Source organism: Pelobates fuscus, chromosome 9 (assembly GCF_036172605.1).
Source record: "Pelobates fuscus isolate aPelFus1 chromosome 9, aPelFus1.pri, whole genome shotgun sequence".
Lineage (NCBI taxonomy): Eukaryota > Metazoa > Chordata > Amphibia > Anura > Pelobatidae > Pelobates > Pelobates fuscus.
The window spans coordinates 92,308,335-92,326,997 of NC_086325.1; the positions used below are offsets into that span (position 1 = coordinate 92,308,335).

At 42.3% G+C, this 18,663-nt stretch overlaps 1 protein-coding gene across 1 annotated transcript in view; it reads right to left on the minus strand.

The window, feature by feature from the left end:
• LOC134572886 (relaxin receptor 2-like) overlaps window positions 1–8,793 on the minus strand; it is a 312,105-nt gene extending 303,312 nt beyond the window's left edge. The window contains exon 1 of the mRNA XM_063432173.1: window positions 8,718–8,793. Within this exon, the coding sequence (XP_063288243.1) occupies window positions 8,718–8,763 (46 nt within the window). The 5' untranslated portion in view covers window positions 8,764–8,793. The remainder of the gene's footprint in view (window positions 1–8,717) is intronic.
• Between the last annotated feature and the right edge of the window lie 9,870 nt (window positions 8,794–18,663).

Below are 18,663 nucleotides of genomic sequence, written 5' to 3' on the forward strand. Positions count from 1 at the left end.
TTTTAAAGTGTCACTGAAATAATGCCAAAGTTATCTTTTTAATTAAGGAAGTTACGTGCCACTCAAGTGATGTTTTATATATATATTAATTTGCCCCTGTGGGTTATTTTATGCAGGACGTACAAAGAGAGAATTACATATTAAAAAGGCTTTTGAGGGGCATAGCGCATTCCATCATTTTAAAGTCGTACACAATAGCGAGGCACATGGTTTTACATTTTTAGGCATACAAAACAAATCTGGTAATTGGAGAGGGGGCAATCTAATGAAACAATTAGAAAGGGCAGAGATAAGATGGATATATTTACTTTGGAAAGTTTACAACCCTATGGGCTAAACATTGCTTTGACTTGTGCCATCTGTTTTTGTAATACATCTTTATAATACATTTTTATGATGTGGAGTTATTTTTATGACATGTTTTAGAATAAATATATTTCGTTGAATACGTTTTATGATTTATTTTATATAATGATTAGCACCCAATTCAGAATCTATGGCTATAACTATGATGCTTCCTTTTATTCTTTCTAAATTCTTTATTTTGTCATGCGGAAGTGATACATGAGTACCTAGTCTGCCACAACAGCAGAGATAGGTTATAAACAGGTATACATTTGTATGACAGAGAAATAAAGATGATTATACAGCACATTTTTTTTATGTCAACATAATTTGATAGGGCATAAATGAGTGCTTTTTGAGTTAAACAAGACATGTCAATGCTCATGAGAAAAGCAAAGCAATGATTCTCAGGACCTTTGACAGGGACCGCTGCCGGAGAGGAATGCTCTCTGTCTTTAGATGGCATGATAATCATGTGTGTGAGTGCTAACTCTATGTCTTTGATCCTGTCTCAATGTGATATACATTGATATATATTGTTTTCTTTTTAGCACCCCTAACCAAGGGGGACAACAGGAGGAAGGGATTATTAACTTGCCAGTTAGTTGTATGGTTTAGAGTGCTTAGTGGGAGATATATTTGGTAAATCCGGGTGCCCTTAGGGGGAATCCCAGTTTACCAGGTAAGTACAGTTAGGAGGCCCTATCAATCAGGCTATAACTTAAGCAGAACTAAAATGTATAACGCATAAACAAAAAGTCTTATCGTTGGCGTCTAAAGAGGCTGGTTAAGCGTAATGACACTGCAGTGCCCTTAGAATTGCCTCTTCCCGCTGCAGTCAGGTTGACAAGCTGTTCGTCGATTCGGTTCTCGGGGCGAAGGGAGCGATGTTATCAGGGTCCCAGGTTTCGTCTGAGGCTTTTGCTTCCACAGTTGTCAGTCCCAGAGTTGCAAGGAAGGATGGGGCTTCAGCAAGTGAGATAAGTGTGTGGGTAGTCCCATTGTGAGTAGCTAGTAGTGATCCTGGTGCACCCCATCTATAGCTCATGTTGGCAGCACGTCGTTTTTGAATCACTGGGTGGAGCGATCTGCGCCACTGGAGGGTGGCCCTCGTTAAGTCTTGATAGAAAGATAGGTTGGAATCTTCAAATGATAATGGGGTCTTGCCTCTCAACGCTGCCATTATATGTACTTTATCTTGGGACAATATGCAGCGTAGTATGACATCACGAGCTGCTTGTGAGTGGGTTCTTGAGAGGCCTGAGACCCAGTACATTCCGTCAATTACCAGTTTTCTAGCCACTGCTGGAGGTAGTATAGTTGCCAGTAGCCTTCTCATGTAATGTGTCAGCTCCTCTGTCGTGACAATTGTTGGGATGCCGCAAATTTTAATGTTGTTGCGTCAGTGGCTGTTCGAGGGCATTCAGGTGCAGGGTGAGATTGTGGTGTGATTTTTTGAGCTGTTGTACAGAGTCTTGTACATTTGATAGATTGGTGGTGACTTCTGTCATGTCAGCTTCTGTAGCACGTAGCCGGTCATTAGTGCTTTGTAAATCAGCTCTGAACCCTGTGAGTTCCTTCGCCAGCATTTTGTGGAAATCATGCAGTGATATCTGCAAGCCATGTTTGGTCGCAGGGGGCGATCCCTCTGGGGGTGCTGGTGGTATGTTGCAGAGGTTGGTTCACTCCAGCTGGTCGGCAGGGGCCAGCAAAGTGGTAGCGGGCCGTTGGAGCATGGCCCCGATATCTCTTCCTTCTGCCTGGGTGTTGGCTTTCTGGGAATGTCGCCCCACAGCAGGCATGTGGTCTGCCAAGCTGAAAGGAGATCCAGTGGCCGTGTCAGTTGCAAGGCCTTTGCAAACTCCACCGAGGAGCGCCTCCAAGTCAGGCAGTGCTTGTGTGGAGTAGGCCCTGGGATTGCGTCTCCGCTTAGGCATCGTTGTTTTACATTTAATTAGCTGAAGTAGTCTGGGTGCCTACAGTGTCCCTTTAAGCTACGAAGATTGATGTGGAGAGGTGGGCCGCGGAACAGAAATTGCGTATCATGGAAGACCTGACTATGTTGTTTTCTGGCACCTCATATAAGGGCAAGATGGCGCCAGAAGCCAATACGAGGGGCATGATGCCCTAAGTTTACCATGATTGGATAAATCAAGATCATGTAATAGCGCCGGGAACTAGGGTGTTATCACTTAAATATGGAATTGAACATCAGGACATACACTGATGACTGAAGAAGTTGTACCAGCGAAATGCATTTTGGCAGTTTTTGCTCATTGGACATTCGGTTAAGTGCACTTTTTATTTGCTTTTACACATTTATGGGATTTAATAAATGTGTTATACAATCACTGTTGACAGCACTTTGTAACCAGGTCCCGGTTATACATTTGAGGTAGTGTCACCGCACAGATTCACACCAAGCGTTTATACCTTAGAGCCAGGGATTTGAGAGGCTCTAATTAAGGTGAGCACAACCATCATCTCACCTATATATGCTAAAGGATTGGTGCTTCATTAAGCAGAGAATTTTAATATTTAATTTTCTAATTAAAGAAGCCAGTTAAAAGTATTTTTTAAGCAGTGAAAAAAACTAACATACATACTAATTTACATATATAAACGTATATAAAGGTTTTCCATAAAAATATCACTATCTCTTGTTCTTTCCAAAATAGCTCTGGTGTTCTCAGTTGAAAGTATCTGTTTTTTAGCATATCGGTTTTCTAGAGTATATTATTAATAATATCAAACATAGTTTGATCTTGACACCCAATAAATATCATGTTTACTTGCTGCCTGCATTGTCTTTAATTACAGTTTTCACTTACGTATTTATCATCAGGCAAATTAGATGCATTGATAGAAATGAACTCAACCTTCTCCTAGGTAATGCAAATGTAAAATTACGTCAAGGTTGCAATCAACCTACAGGTTTAGTCATTATTAGAAAGATTGAATAGTAGAGAACCAAAGGTGTCACTTGAATAGAAAGTGACCACAAGGTTACATTTCCAATCCACTCCAATAAGATCTTAAAGGAGAAAATAATAAATAACAAAAGAACTTTATTAGTAACTCTAAAAAGTAATAGGACAAATTAAACTGTGTAGCCTGATATGAGGGGGGGGGGGGGGGGGGGGTGAATAGCCCTGAGTGAGATGCTCAATAATAGATAGTTAATAATAAAGCATACCACACTAGTTCCAAACGGGTATCAATTGGCAGTATGAGAACGAACTAGCAATCTCACCCTTTATGTGTTTAAGCCCTCACGGAAGTATATACAGCACAGGTTGCGACAGAGCCTAGTGTGATCTTCCAGAAGCAAAAACTAAAACATAAAAGGAATAGTGAGAGATATGCTAGATGGTGAGAACAAAGCACACAGGAAAAAATATATAAAAAGAAGGGTATATACAGAGATATAAGTAATAGGGATATAACCAATTAAATCCACCTCTCTACGGTTACCAGAGGTCTGTGGTAAAGGTGTCCCTAGTCTCTAGACCAGGGGTAGGCAACCTTTTAGCAGCACTGTGCCGATATAGGATTGTGATGTCCCGTAGCGTGCCGGTCCTATTTTTTTAAATTGAGGTGTGTTTGCTGCCGTATCCTGCTTGTGTTATTTATACGGTAATTGCTTTGTATCGCTGAATTTTTGTGCGTATATGAGCTATTATAATGTGTATGTTCAGGAGTAGTTTGTGGTATCGTGTATGATACATATGAATGTGGGCTGTGTATGGGGGCTGCTTGTGGAATTGTGTGTGTGTGTGGATGGATATGTCACGTTGTGGCTGTTTGGTGTATTGCATGTGAGAGACTGCATGTGGGGTTGTGTGCATGTATGTGGATTGTTAGCAGGTTACGTTTCTGCGGATTGTGTGTGTTTGTGGGCTGTTCGTATTATTTGTATGAGGGGAGGGTTATTGTGCATATTTAGCAGTGTGTGTGGCTTCCCTGGGTTCCAGTGGGGACCAGGCTGGCAAGGTACAGGTCAAGGACAGGAGCTGCAACAGCAGCTGCAGGCTGCTCTACTACAGTGTGGATTCCCATTCACAAGTGCTGTGCATAAATTGAGGATTGTCTTTCACCACCTTTTTGTATTAGCAGGTATCTGAAGTTTCACTGGGACTCCTGATAGGCCAGAGCATGTTTGGCTCTAGCAGCCTTGAGTGCCGTGCAAAGACACCTTGAATGCCGTGCATGGCACTAGTGCCGTAGGTTGCCTACCCCTGCTCTAGACCCTAAATCTCCTGTAAACACCTTCGTGGGTGTTCTATGCTTATACTCCATCTAGGGTAATTCCCTCAAGTTCTCAATCGCTGTCTAAGTACTAAAAGACAAAAAAAAAAAAAAAAAAAGCACCTTATGCACTTTTTTCACTTTATTTATTTATTTATTTTTTTGTCTTTTAGTACTTAGACAGCGATTGAGAACTTGAGGGAATTACCCTAGATGGAGTATAAGCATAGAACACCCACAAAGGTGTTTACATGAGATTTAGGGTCTAGAGACTAGGGACACCTTTACCAGATACCTCTAGTATTTATAGAGAGGTGAAGTAATTTGTATATATCCCTATCACCTATCTCATTGTATATATACCCTTCACTTTATATATTTTTTCCTGTGCTTACTTCTCACTGTTTAGCATATCCCTCACTATTCCTCTGTGTTTTGACTTTTGCCTCTGGATGATTACACTAGGCTCTGTTGTAGCCAGTGTTATATAGATTTCCATGAGGGCTTATAAACACAAAGGTGAAGATTGCTACTTTTTCTGTTAGTTCTCATATCGTTACATTTGTATCCTGTGGAGTTAATGTGGCATGCTTAATTACCAATCATTAGCTATTGAGCATATCACTTGGTATTTAGACAGCTATTTGAGAATTTAAGGGAATTTTTTTCCCCCCCCTAAACTGAATTTAAGCATAGAATATCTATGAAGGTGTTACATGAGACTGACGGTCTAGTGACTAGGGATACCCTTACCACAGACCTCTGGTAACCCTAGAGAGGTGGATTTAATTGGTTATATCCCTATTACTTATCTCTCTGTATATACCCTTCTTTTTATATATTTTTTCCTGTGTGCTTTGTTCTCACCATTTAGCAAATCTCTCACTATTCCTTTTATGTTTTAGTTTTTGCTTCTGGAAGATCACACTAGGCTCTGTCGCAACCAGTGCTGTATATACTTCCGTGAGGGCTTAAACACATAAAGGGGTAGATTGCTAGTTAGTTTTCATACTGCCAATCCATACCCATTTGGAACTAGTGTGGTATGCTTTATTATTAATACCCCCCCCCCCCCCCCCCCCCCAATATCAGGCTACACGGTTTAATTTGTCCTAGTACTTTTTAGAGTTACTAATAAAGTTATTTTGTTATTTATTCTTTTCTCCTTTAAGATCTTATTGGAGTGGATTGGAAATTTAACCTTGTGGTCACTTTCTATTCAAGTGACACCTTTGGTTCTCTACTATTTACTGTATTTCCTAGGGTTATTCCCTACTTTTCCAGTCTAGGTGACCTTTTTTGTGGGTTAGGTACGGGATGAGGGTGTTATATTAAACCCCTATCCTTGACCGCTGCCCTTCTTTTCTTTCATTATTAGAAAGATAATAGTGGTCTCTTTCTCATTGATGGCATCATATACAATTAGGTCCTAGCAGGAAGACAGCTATATATACATATTTTATAAAGAACTAGTTCAATCTATACAATTACAACATATATTTCATGTACCAAGACATCATTGAAAAGCAAAAACAGTCTCCTATATTCCCATGCATTTCCTTCTCATACCAATATGTGTCTTTGTAAAAACACAAACGTACATTTATCTCAGCATATAGAACGGAGGTGACAGCTAACCTTGGCACTTCGCATTATAGCGAACTATATTTGTCACTATGTTCGGTCAGCCTGAAAGATAGCTAAGCATCTTGGAGAATATAGTTAACAAATATCTGCTGACTGGGAAAATATATAGAAAATCAGAAAGCCGTTGTTTTCCTTTCTAACTATATGTTGGTATAGAAAGCATGTGTGGTCATGTAAACAGCTCTTTATAAAAAAACAAACGGATGAAATGTATATTTGTGTGTATATATCTGTGTATATTTCTATATGCCTAACATATTTATCTATCTATATGTGTTGAGAGAGAATCACTTTATGTAGATGTTGTATATGTATCTCAATTCCACTCCTTGTTGGATAATCACACATCTCTTTCAAGAAATACAGAAAGATTCATAACACACAAGGTTGTATTGGACGCGGGCACTGCCATCCTGGACATTAGTTTCCTGTGTGTGACTTGTGGGGACACTTCAGAAAATTGTGATAAAGTATAGCAGTGAGAGCATCAGTGTACTCAAGAAAGCATGGGATCACGTACAGGCATGTCTGCCAAATGAGAGTCTTTTCGCAATACCATCAGGGTTATTCACTAAATTGAGAATTTAAAGTGACTTTCAATATTAAGGTGAAAATAGCCAAACTGAAAAAAAGTTCTCTAAGTCAGCTGTGCTTTCAGTACAGATAGCAGGTCCTTAAATTTGAAATTGACTTTGAATTCTCACTTTAGTATATAACAGAACCTGCTATTGTATTGGTTACTGATGATGGAGACTTTGTCGGAGGATTCCATTTAAAAGTTTGACCAAGATGGTCTTCTAGAACTTCTTTTGCACTAAGAACACAGATCCCAAATTGTGCTTCCACCTCTTTATTGGAGTAAAAAGTGCCTTATTTAATCGTGTGCTAAAGATCTCAACTCTATGCTGTAATCTTCTGCTATCTCTGCAGATGATTTTGGAGAACATCCATATGTTAATGCATGGTAGGAAATTAAGGTGGAAATGTTGATTGAGACACTTGGCTTGACATATGGAAAGCTATGTGTACATGAACTAGTTGGTTATTGTCTACGAGTTCATTTTTGAAAACAGAGTATTCAAACTTAAATGATTTGATTCACCATCCCGATCATGCTAGGTCACATCGAGAAACCCAATATTGATATGTATTTGAGACTGCTGGCACAGAGGGTATATATGTGCTGGACCTGTTGAGTGCAGTTCCCATCTGTCAACAATTACAGCAAATTGCCTCTTACATGTTATAGAATCGTATTCTCCCTCATAAACTTTTTTACTCCCAAGATCATTAAAGATGCTCATGACAGATGAGAACCAGCTTTTATCTAAACTTGCGTTGGCAGCTAGTAAGCCTTTGGATGAGGGCTGGCTAGAGAGCACCCCTGATTTATTTCATGAGATTTTCTTTAATGTTTTCAACTCAGTTGATTGATAAACTAACAGCACTACTCCACCACACCCCAGCTTCTTAACATTTAACCTAGGGATTATTGATTGTCTACACAAAACAAGTCTGAGAAATTGTGTTCAGATACCCTGGATATACTGTAGTAGTATAGCAGGGAGCAGAAATTCGTAAATGTTGAGTTGAGATTTTGGTCTTAAACATTCGTACTAAACAGATATGAGCAGGCCAAAATCTCTCAGAATTTGGCTTAAAATTTTAAAACAAAAACAGGATCACAATCACAAATTGACATCAAGTGTTAATATAAATATAACGACTATACTTTACCAATAATAATTGGCTTTGCTATACTGCAACAATGCAGTTATAATAAAACTTATTCAAAATGCTGCAACATTTGAATAGAAAATAACTTCCAGTACTAAAACCTTAGAGCAGCACGTAGTGTAGAATACCTTTTAATCTATGTAACATTATCACTAGAGCTTACCGTGGAAACAAGTGAAACCTGGGTCTGTCTAAGGTTCCTAAAGCACAACATAAGCGAGAAAACAAAACCCTCGAAAGCCTGTCTTTTAAGTATTATGTTAGTCCAATAAAAAAAGGTATCACTGCATACTGTAAATGTGTTATTGTTGTGTATATATAAATATGTATGTACACATACACATATACACGGACACCTATCTATATGGAAACACACATATAGTGAATATATATTACAGTGAGAGATATGCTTTACAACAAGTGTAAAAAAATATATAAAGAACATTTTTATCTTTTTTTATTATTATGACAGCAAGTTACATTGAGGAAGAGAATAGCCCAAGAGCTTACACTTAAATGCACACACAAACACACACGGTCATGTTTCTCATTCCTAGACCATGATAACTGGATACTTACTAACACAGTGTGTTTTACTTTGTGGGGTTACTCACCGCTACTGAATGCCAGCAACTCTGTATATACAGGTTATCCAAATCATAGATAGTATACACAACAAGCAAAAAATAACATATTATGGAGGAGATCTCTTTCTTAGATATCCAATAAATGTCACTTACCTGTAGCTGTAAGAAACAGCGATGTAAGAGAGAGTAGAAAAAGCATCCTTGTGTCCTTGCGTGTGCTGTCAGAGACTGAACTCCAAGATTGTATAGAGCAGGAGGGAGAAGGAGGGGGAGTGGTATGAGGCTTTAAACAGTCCTCTTGCAGAATGATACCATCTCTCCCAGGATACAATGAACAGGAAAATGTGACTATATTTATGTAACACCTGTGAATTCCGGGTTAAAAGTTCTTAATCTATACAGTTAATGTCTCTTCTCAGAGATTTATTGATAATAGATAATGGGTGATCTCTGTTGATGTGTTTATTGGATGCAGCAGCAATTTACGTGTGTAATAAAAATTTTTTATCAACAACATTAATATAAAGTGATATATTAGAGGTTTACTTGAGAAGAGAAGTGGAAATAGCTTTCAGCATCAAGTAGACTCTGGAGTCTAAAAAAAAAGATTAACTCATATAAAAGGAAACATTCACATGGATTTTCAGCCTGTGATTTGATTCATATAGGTTTCCCAGTCTCATATTTTTTTTTAATATATATTTTTTTCACAATTGTTATGCATGAGATAGTGCTTATTACGGTTAAAGTAATCATGGTTGTAGTTTAAGGGTAGGATTTTAACCAGTACCGAGGTCCCTGGGTAAGCATGTTCCAATCTAGACATTGTATCTCATATAATTGAAGTGGTTATAGTGTCTGGAGTCCCCTGGCAACTATCCTTCCATTCAGCGCTAAACCATTTTTAGTTGTCGAACATTAAACGAGAGAGCCAGCAGCTTATCCCCTCTGTGCTGCTCATGCTAATGATTGGCTGTGAGTGTCGTATGGCTAAGGGTGAGTGTAAATTTCTGACCTTGGCAATACATCAAGTGGGATCTGGTCTATGGGCGCACGTCTTGCTCCTCCTTTTCTATTCATTGATTTGTACTGCTTGAGGTCTCTTCCATGAGTTTGATACTATAAATTCAAGCATGCCAGCATTTGAACAGAGAGACGCCAGTCACTCCATTCCTACACTCACTAGCCAATGCTAGCAGTACCAACTAGAGAGTATAAATAGCAACCACAGTGCATGCGCTATGATAACTATGGGTGGAAAGCAGAAAGGCCACCTATTGGAAGTCTATTCTGCTCTCCTTCATCAATCAATTCCTTGGCATAAAGTCTATGCCAAGTAAATAACTGACAGGGGGGAGTAAAACAATTATAAATTTGCTAGCACAATATATTTATTAAATATAGTGGTCTTTAAAAAGAGCTAAAGTTGTTTGGGGAATAACAGATGCCATTTAAAGGCACACTATAGTCACCAGAACAACTACAGCTTAATGTAGTTGTTCTGGTGTCTATAGCCTGTCCCTGAAGGCTTTTCAATTAAAAGCCTTCACGGATATTGCTGCCTAGAACACCTCTACTCATTAAGCCAGAGACTGGAGGTGCAGCGTACAGCGTACAGCGTCTCCACGCCCTGCATGGAGAAACTGAATGTTCCTCATAGAGATGCATTGATTTAATACATCTCTATGAGGAGATGCTGATTGGCGCAACTCAGCATTTTGTTGCACAGTAGGTCCATCGCAATGGCCTCCCTATTGGGCCAGCCGGGACGGACCTGCGTGGTACTGAAAAAAAAGGTGAGTAAAATCACTTCTCACTTTGCTGAAAGGGGGGCCAGTGACCTAAAATGTTTTTTTTCATAATTATAGTGTCACTATAGTGTTCATTTAATGTGGCATGTTCATTACTCGGCTCCAGTACCTTATGTGACCTATATTACATAAGTAGTTTTCACGAGCGGATTCCCTCCCTATCAGCAAAAGTGAAGTTTGCCAACTGAATATGTATCGACGTAATACTCTACAGGCCCGGACTGGCCATCGGGCACACCGGGCAAATGCCCGGTGGGCCGCGGTGGCCATGGGCCGAGGCCGGCAGGGAGATCACAGGATCTCCCCTGCCGGTCTTTGCAGGGCCGGCACTATCCGAGCGCCGGCCCTGCAGTAGTAAATGGCGGGCCGGTGGGGAGATCAGAGATCTTCCTCACCGGCCCACATGCAGGATATTGCGGCCGCCGGCGGGGAGAGAGGGAGGGAGCCAGCCTTCCAGCAGAGGAACCCAACGGAGCTCTAACTTGCAGCTCCGCCGGGTTCCTCTCGCGAGATTCGGAGCGTTGCCATAGCAACGCTCCGGGTCTCGCGAGAGTGAACTCTAGCCTCACAGGCTAGAGTTCACTCACCACTAAGACCACCAGGGATGGTTGGCGGCAGCAGCAGGATCCCCCCTCCCAGGCATAAGGTAAGCAGGTAAGCAGGGAGGGGGGATATAATAACCCACATTACATCACATCAGCCTCACAGACACCCCTAACACTCACAGCACACACACACACACACTGCACCCCATAACACTCACAGCACACACACACACCTCACCCCATAACACTCACAGCACACACACACACACACTGCACCCCATAACACTCACAGCACACACACACACACTGCACCCCATGACACTCACAGCACACACACACACACACACACACACTGCACCCCATAACACTCACAGCACACACACACACACACACACTGCACCCCATAACACTCACAGCACACACATACACACACACTGCACCCCATAACACTCACAGCACCCCATAACACTCACAGCACACACACACACACTGCACCCCATAACACTCACAGCACACACACACACTGCACCCCATAACACTCACAGCACACACACACTGCACCCCTAACACTTACAGCACCCTCACACACACACACACACACTGCACCCCTGACATGCAGAGCACACATACACTGCACCCCTGACACTCACAGCACACACACACACACACACTCACAGCACCCTCACTAGCACACACATACACACACACACACTGTACCCCTAACACTCACAGCACCCTCACACACACACACTGCACCCCTGATACACACAGCTTCCTCACACGCACATAGCATCCTCACGCAAACACAGCACCCACTCGCACACACACAGCACCCTTACCCACATAGCACCCTCACGCAAACACAGCACCCATCACTCACACACACTGCACCCCTCACACACACACACACAGCACCCTCACACACACTGCACAATATGCTTTCCTAGCATTTTTGTCTCCTGGTATCCCAACTATGGAGACACCAGAGACAAATTTCAAGCAAACACAGTGCAAGCATGTTATTGAATTTGCTTGTGCAGTGCAGAACAAATACAGGGTCTTTTTCTCATGCCAGAGCTCTTCAGCAGAGCTCTGCGCATGGTCTACCCTGGAAGAGCATTGAACCAACATGCTCACTTTGTGTTGGGGCGTGCTTGTCATTGGTGATGACAAAACACACCCTATCTGGCCCGCCCCCTTTTTAGTGGGCCGCTGTAATTAAAAAATGCCCGGGCCGAATTTTCTTCCCAGTCCGGCCCTGATACTCTATGATCTATGACACCTATGCATTGCCTTTTGCTATATTCTGCCTTGGCCTAGACAGAAATATAATAAATAATAAAAAATATATTAAAAAGTCCTGTCATGGAACACACTAATCAATATGGTGATGCATCAGTAGAGAGAGATACAACGATCAGAAATGAAAAATGTCCCTCTCTGTGGGAAAATGTCCTTGGAGATTTGTATGACATGTCCTAAGAAGTCTAGCTATAATGTAATAGTTACTATCAAATTCAACATTGTATTCCTCAGTTTATTTATGACCATGAAGCAAGGATTCTTTGCTACACCATTACATGGATTCTAACAGTATCACCAGGGCCGGTGCTAGGATTTTTAGTTACACAGGCGAAGATGCATTTTGGCGCCCCCAACCCTCATTAAAAAAAAAAATGCATCTTCACCTGTGTGTCTTTCCTCCCAAGCCACAGGCACACAGGCATCATTTTTCAGTCACACAGTCAAAGTCATACAGGTACACTGTCATACAAAGACAGAAATAATCATACAGAGACATACAGACACATACAGTCAGAGACATACAAGCAGAGATATACATGCATACAGAGACATGCAGGCATATAAAGACATACATGCATACAGAGGCATACCGTCATACAGACACATACATACAGACAGGCATACAGAAACATACATACAAAGACATTCAGGCACATACATACAGACATAAAGAAACATACATACAGAGACATACAGGCATGCAGACACATACATACAGAGGCATACGGTCATACAGACACATACAGAGGCATACCGTCATACAGACACATACATACATACAAAGACATACAGGCATACAGAGACACACACATACGTACATACAGAGACATAAAGGCATACAGTTACATACATGCATACAGAGACATATATACAGACATTCAGAGACAAACATACATCCAGTTACATACATGCATACAGAGACATATATACAGACATTCAGAGACAAACATACATCCAGTTACATACATGCATACAGAGACATACAGAAACATACGTACAAGACATACAGACACATACATACATACAGAGGCATACCGTCATACAGATACATACATACAGACAGGCTTACAGAAAAATACATACTCACACACACAAACTCGAACACACACACACTGACAGACACACATACACATACACACTCACTGACAGACACACACTCACTGACAGACACACACACACACACACACACTCACTGACAGACACACACACACACACACACACACACACTCACTGACAGACACACACACACACACACTGACAGACACACACACACACTCACTGACAGACAGACACACACACACACGCACTCACTGACAGACACACACACACACACTCACTGACAGACACACACACACACTCACTGACAGACACACACACACACACACTCACTCACTGACAGACACACACACACTCACAGACACATACTCGAACACACACACTCACACGCACACACACATACACACACAGTAATTAATTATCTAAATTAAATGTAAATTTCCCACCCAGCCTCCCTACCTGGAGTGCTGGCGTGGGTCTTTCATTGGTGGTCCAGTGGGGCTGCTGGGAGGCGTGCGGCTGCAGTTGATTAGGAGGCGGCGAGGGAGCTCTCTGATCTCTCTGACCGGCTCCCTCGCAGGCTGTTTTCTGATGCCGCGGGAGCCGGAATATGACGTCATATTCCGGCTCCCGCGGCATCAGCAAAAGGCGCGCGAGGGAGCCGGTCAGAGAGATCAGAGAGCTCCCTCGCCGCCTCCTCCTAATCAACTGCAGCCGCACGCCTCCCAGCAGCTCCGGGGATCCAGGAGGTGACCAGGCAGGAGGGAGCACTTCCCTCCTGCCGGTCACTGGAATTTTGCGCCCCCAGAGCCGGTGCGCCCTAAGGCGGCCGCCTGTGCCGCCTTATGGACGCGCCGGCCCTGAGTATCACAGATGTCAACATTAACTGTAATACTGTTATTCTTAGTAATGGTAAGTTGTTTGTGATTATGACCCCTTTAAGGGAATGCTCCGGGCAAACAAACAAGCTTGATAGTTTATATGATCAAATATTTGCTGGGATTTTTTTCCCCTTTCCTCTCAAATCTACAGTGCCTTGCAAAATTATTCACCCCCCCTTGACTTTTTACCTATTTTGTTATATTACAGCCTTAAGTTTAATGTTTTATTAATCTGAATTTTATGTGATGGATCAGAACACAATAGTCTAAGTTGGTGAAGTGAAATGAGAAAAATATATACATAAAACTATTTCTTTAGAAATAGAAAACAGAAAACTGGCATGTGCGTATGTATTCACCCCCTTTATTATGAAGCCCATAAAATGCTCTGGTGCAACCAATTACTTCAGAAGTCACATAATTAGTGAAATGATGTCCACCTGTGTGCAATCTAAGTGTCACATGATCTGTCATTACATATACATACCTTTTTTGAAAGGCCCCAGAGGCTGCAACACCTAAGCAAGAGGCACCACTAACCAAACACTGCCACGAAGACCGAGGAACTCTCCAAACAAGTAAGGGACAATGTTGTTGGGAAGTACAAGTCAGGGTAAGGTAATAAAAAATATCCAAATCTTTGATGATCCCCAGGAGCACCATCAAATCTATCATAACCAAATGGAAAGAACATGGCACAACAGCAAACATGCCAAGAGACTACCGCCCACCAAAACTTACGGACTGGGCAAGGAGAGCATTAATCAGAGAGGCAGCACAGAGACCTAAGGTAACCCTGGAGGAGCTGCAGAGTTCCACAGCAGAGACTGGAGTATCTGTACATAGGACAACAATAAGCCGTACGCTCCATAGAGTTGGGCTTTATGGCAGAGTGGCTAGAAGAAAGCCATTACTGTCAGCAAAAAACAAAATGGCACATTTTGAGTTTGGGAAAAGGCATGTGGGAGACTCCCAAAATGTATGGAGGAAGGTGCTCTGGTCTGATGAGACTAAAATTTAACTTTTCGTCCATCAAAGAAAACCCTATCTCTGGCGCAAACCCAACACATCACATCACCCAAAGACCACCATGGTGGTGGAAGCATCATGCTATAGGGATGTTTTTCAGCAGCTGGGACTGGGAAACTGGTCAGAGTTGAGGGAAAGATGGATGGTGCTAAATACAGGGATATTCTTGAGCAAAACCTGTACCACTCTGTGCGTGATTTGAGGCTAGGACGGAGGTTCACCTTCCAGGTGGCCAATGACCCCAAACACACTGTTAAAGCAACACTTGAGTGGTTTAAGGGGAAACATGTAAATGTGTTGGAATGGCCTAGTCAAAGCCCAGACCTCAATCCAACAGAAAATCTGTGGTCAGACTTAAAGATTGCTGTTCACAAGCGCAAACCATTCAACTTGAAGGAGCTGGAGCAGTTTTGCAAGGAGGAATGGGCAAAATCCCAGTGGTAAGATGTGGCAAGCTCATAGAGACTTATCCAAAGCGACTTGGAGCTGTGATTGCAGCAAAAGGTGGCTCTACAAAGTATTGACTTTAGGGGGGTGAATAGTTATGCACATTGACTTTTTCTGTTATTTTGTCTTATTTGTTGTTTGCTTCACAATAATAAAAAAAAATCTTCAAAGTTGTGGGCATGTTCTGTAAATTAAATGATGCAAATTCACAAACAATCCATGTTAATTCCAGGTTGAGAGGCAACAAAACACGAAAAATACGAAGGGGGGTGAATACTTTTGCAAGGCACTGTATATATGTCACGATTCGGGGAACCCAACACGCTAACACACACACAGACACATACACAGAAAGTGTGCAGTACCGGACCTTAGAGTGGCCGGGCTAAGCACACACAGAATAGTCAGGAGATAAGCTGAGTAAGGGGAACCAGAAAACAGAATAACGAGAAACAAGCCGAGGTCAAAGGGTAGGAGAAAGTCACAAAGTCAGTATAACAAGCCAGAGAGTACGTAACCAGAAAGCACACGTTCAGTATCAATACATAAAGCAAAGACCACAACAGGGCACTGAAAGGTAAGTATAAATATCCTAGCCTTAATTCTGATTGGATAACTTCCAATCAGAATTAACAAACACATGTGGGGGGTATCTATACCCCCCACTGTGATTTTTGTACTGTCGCTTTAACGCCGGGTCACGTGAGTGACCCCGGCGTACTGATATGGGTGCCGGCTCCCAGCGTGCAGTGTTAGACATGCTGCCGCTGGGGGGAGGAGAAGGAGAGGACGCGAGCGGCGTGTCAAGAGGAGAGGACGCCACTCGCCGAACGGTAAGAGGAGGGGGGACCGCGGGCAGCGAAGGACCGAGGGTGAGTGCTGCGAGCGGATTGCAGCCTCCCCTCACCGCTGCCCGCGGAGCCCTGACAATATAATTTCCATCTTTAGCCATGACCCCTTTCATGTGTCGATATCTACCGAGTATAAGCCGACCCGAATATAAGCCGAGGCCCCTAATTTTACCCCAAAAAACTGGGAAAACTTATTGACTCGAGTATAAGACTAGGGTGGGAAATGCAGCAGCTACTGGTAAATTTCTAAATAAAATTAGATCCTAAAAAAATTATATTAATTGAATATTTATTTACAGTGTGTGTATATAATGAATGCAGTGTGTGTGTATGAATGCAGCGTGTGTGTATGAGTGCAGCGCGTGTGTATGAGTGCAGCGCGTGTGTATGAGTGCAGCGCGTGTGTATGAGTGCAGCGCGTGTGTATGAGTGCAGCGCGTGTGTATGAGTGCAGCGCGTGTGTATGAGTGCAGCGCGTGTGTATGAGTGCAGCGCGTGTATGAGTGCAGCGCGTGTATGAGTGCAGCGCGTGTATGAGTGCAGCGTGTGTATGAGTGCAGTGTGTGTATATGAGTGCAGTGTGTGTATATGAGTGCAGTGTGTGTATATGAGTGCAGTGTGTATGAATGCAGTGTGTGTATATGAGTGCAGTGTGTGTATGAGTGCAGTGTGTGTATGAATGCAGTGTGTGTATGAATGCAGTGTGTGTATGAATGCAGTGTGTGTATAAATGCAGCGTGTGTATAAATGCAGCGTGTGTATGAATGCAGCGTGTGTATGAATGCAGCGTGTGTATGAGTGCAGCGTGTGTGTATGAGTGCAGCGTGTGTGTATGAGTGCAGCGTGTGTGTATGAGTGCAGCGTGTGTGTATGAGTGCAGCGTGTGTATATGAGTGCAGCGTGTGTATATGAGTGCAGCGTGTGTATATGAGTGCAGCGTGTGTATATGAGTGCAGCGTGTGTATATGAGTGCAGCGTGTGTATGAGTGCAGCGTGTGTATGAGTGCAGCGTGTGTATGAGTGCAGTGTGTGTGCAGTGTGTGTATGAGTATGTGTGCAGTGTGTGTATGAGTATGTGTGCAGTGTGTGTATGAGTATGTGTGCAGTGTGTGTATATGAGTGCAGTGTGTGTATATGAGTGCAGTGTGTGTGTGTGTGTGTGTGTGTGTGTGTGTTGCAGAGCCTTGGTGGGGGTGGGCAATTTTATTATTATTATTTTTAATTATTTTAATATTTTATTTGATTATTTTTTATTATTTTATTTTATTTAATTATTATTATTGTTTTATTATTTTAATATTTTTTATTGTTATTTTTTATTATTTTATTCTATTTGTAATATTATTTTTTTTACTTATTAATATTTTATTATTATAATATATTTTTTTTCGTCCCCCCTCCCTGCTTCATACATGGCAGGGAGGGGGGTTCTCCTTCCCTGGTGGTCCAGTGGCATTGGCAGTTCAGTGGGGTGGGAGGGGGCTGGCAGAGCTGTTACTTACCTCTCCTGCAGCTCCTGTCAGCTCCCTCCTCCTCCGCGCCGGTCCGGTCAGCTCCCCTGTCAGCTCACACTGTAAGTCTCGCGAGAGCCGCACTATGACCCCGCGGCTCTCGCGAGACTTACACTGGGAGCTGACCGAGGTGCTGAACGGACCGGCGCGGAGGAGAAGAGAGCTGACATGAGCTGCAGGAGAGGTAAGTAAGATCTCTGCAGCCCCCACAGCCCCATTGTCTGTATTATGGCAATGCAAATTGCCATAATACAGACACTGACTCGAGTATAAGCCGAGTTGGGGTTTTTCAGCACAAAAAATGTGCTGAAAAACTCGGCTTATACTTGAGTATATACGGTACTTGATTGGCAGCCTCAGAAAAGTACATACCTTTGTAAGCCAATGAAATCTGAGGTACGTCTTTATTGGTCAGAAAGCTTATCGACAGCTACCATGCCATGCTCCCTCTGCTCATTCATCCTTATCTTCACTGCTGATCGTCATCTTAATCAGACCCCATCAGCCACCATGCCATACATCCTCTCTTCAGTTTTGGGGGAAAAATATAGAAAGAAAATGTAAAAAATTAACATTGTGCATGAGATTAACTAATTAGTAAAGGCAAATAGAACACACAACCCAAATGTATGCTCATACATAGAAACATAGAATGTGACGGCA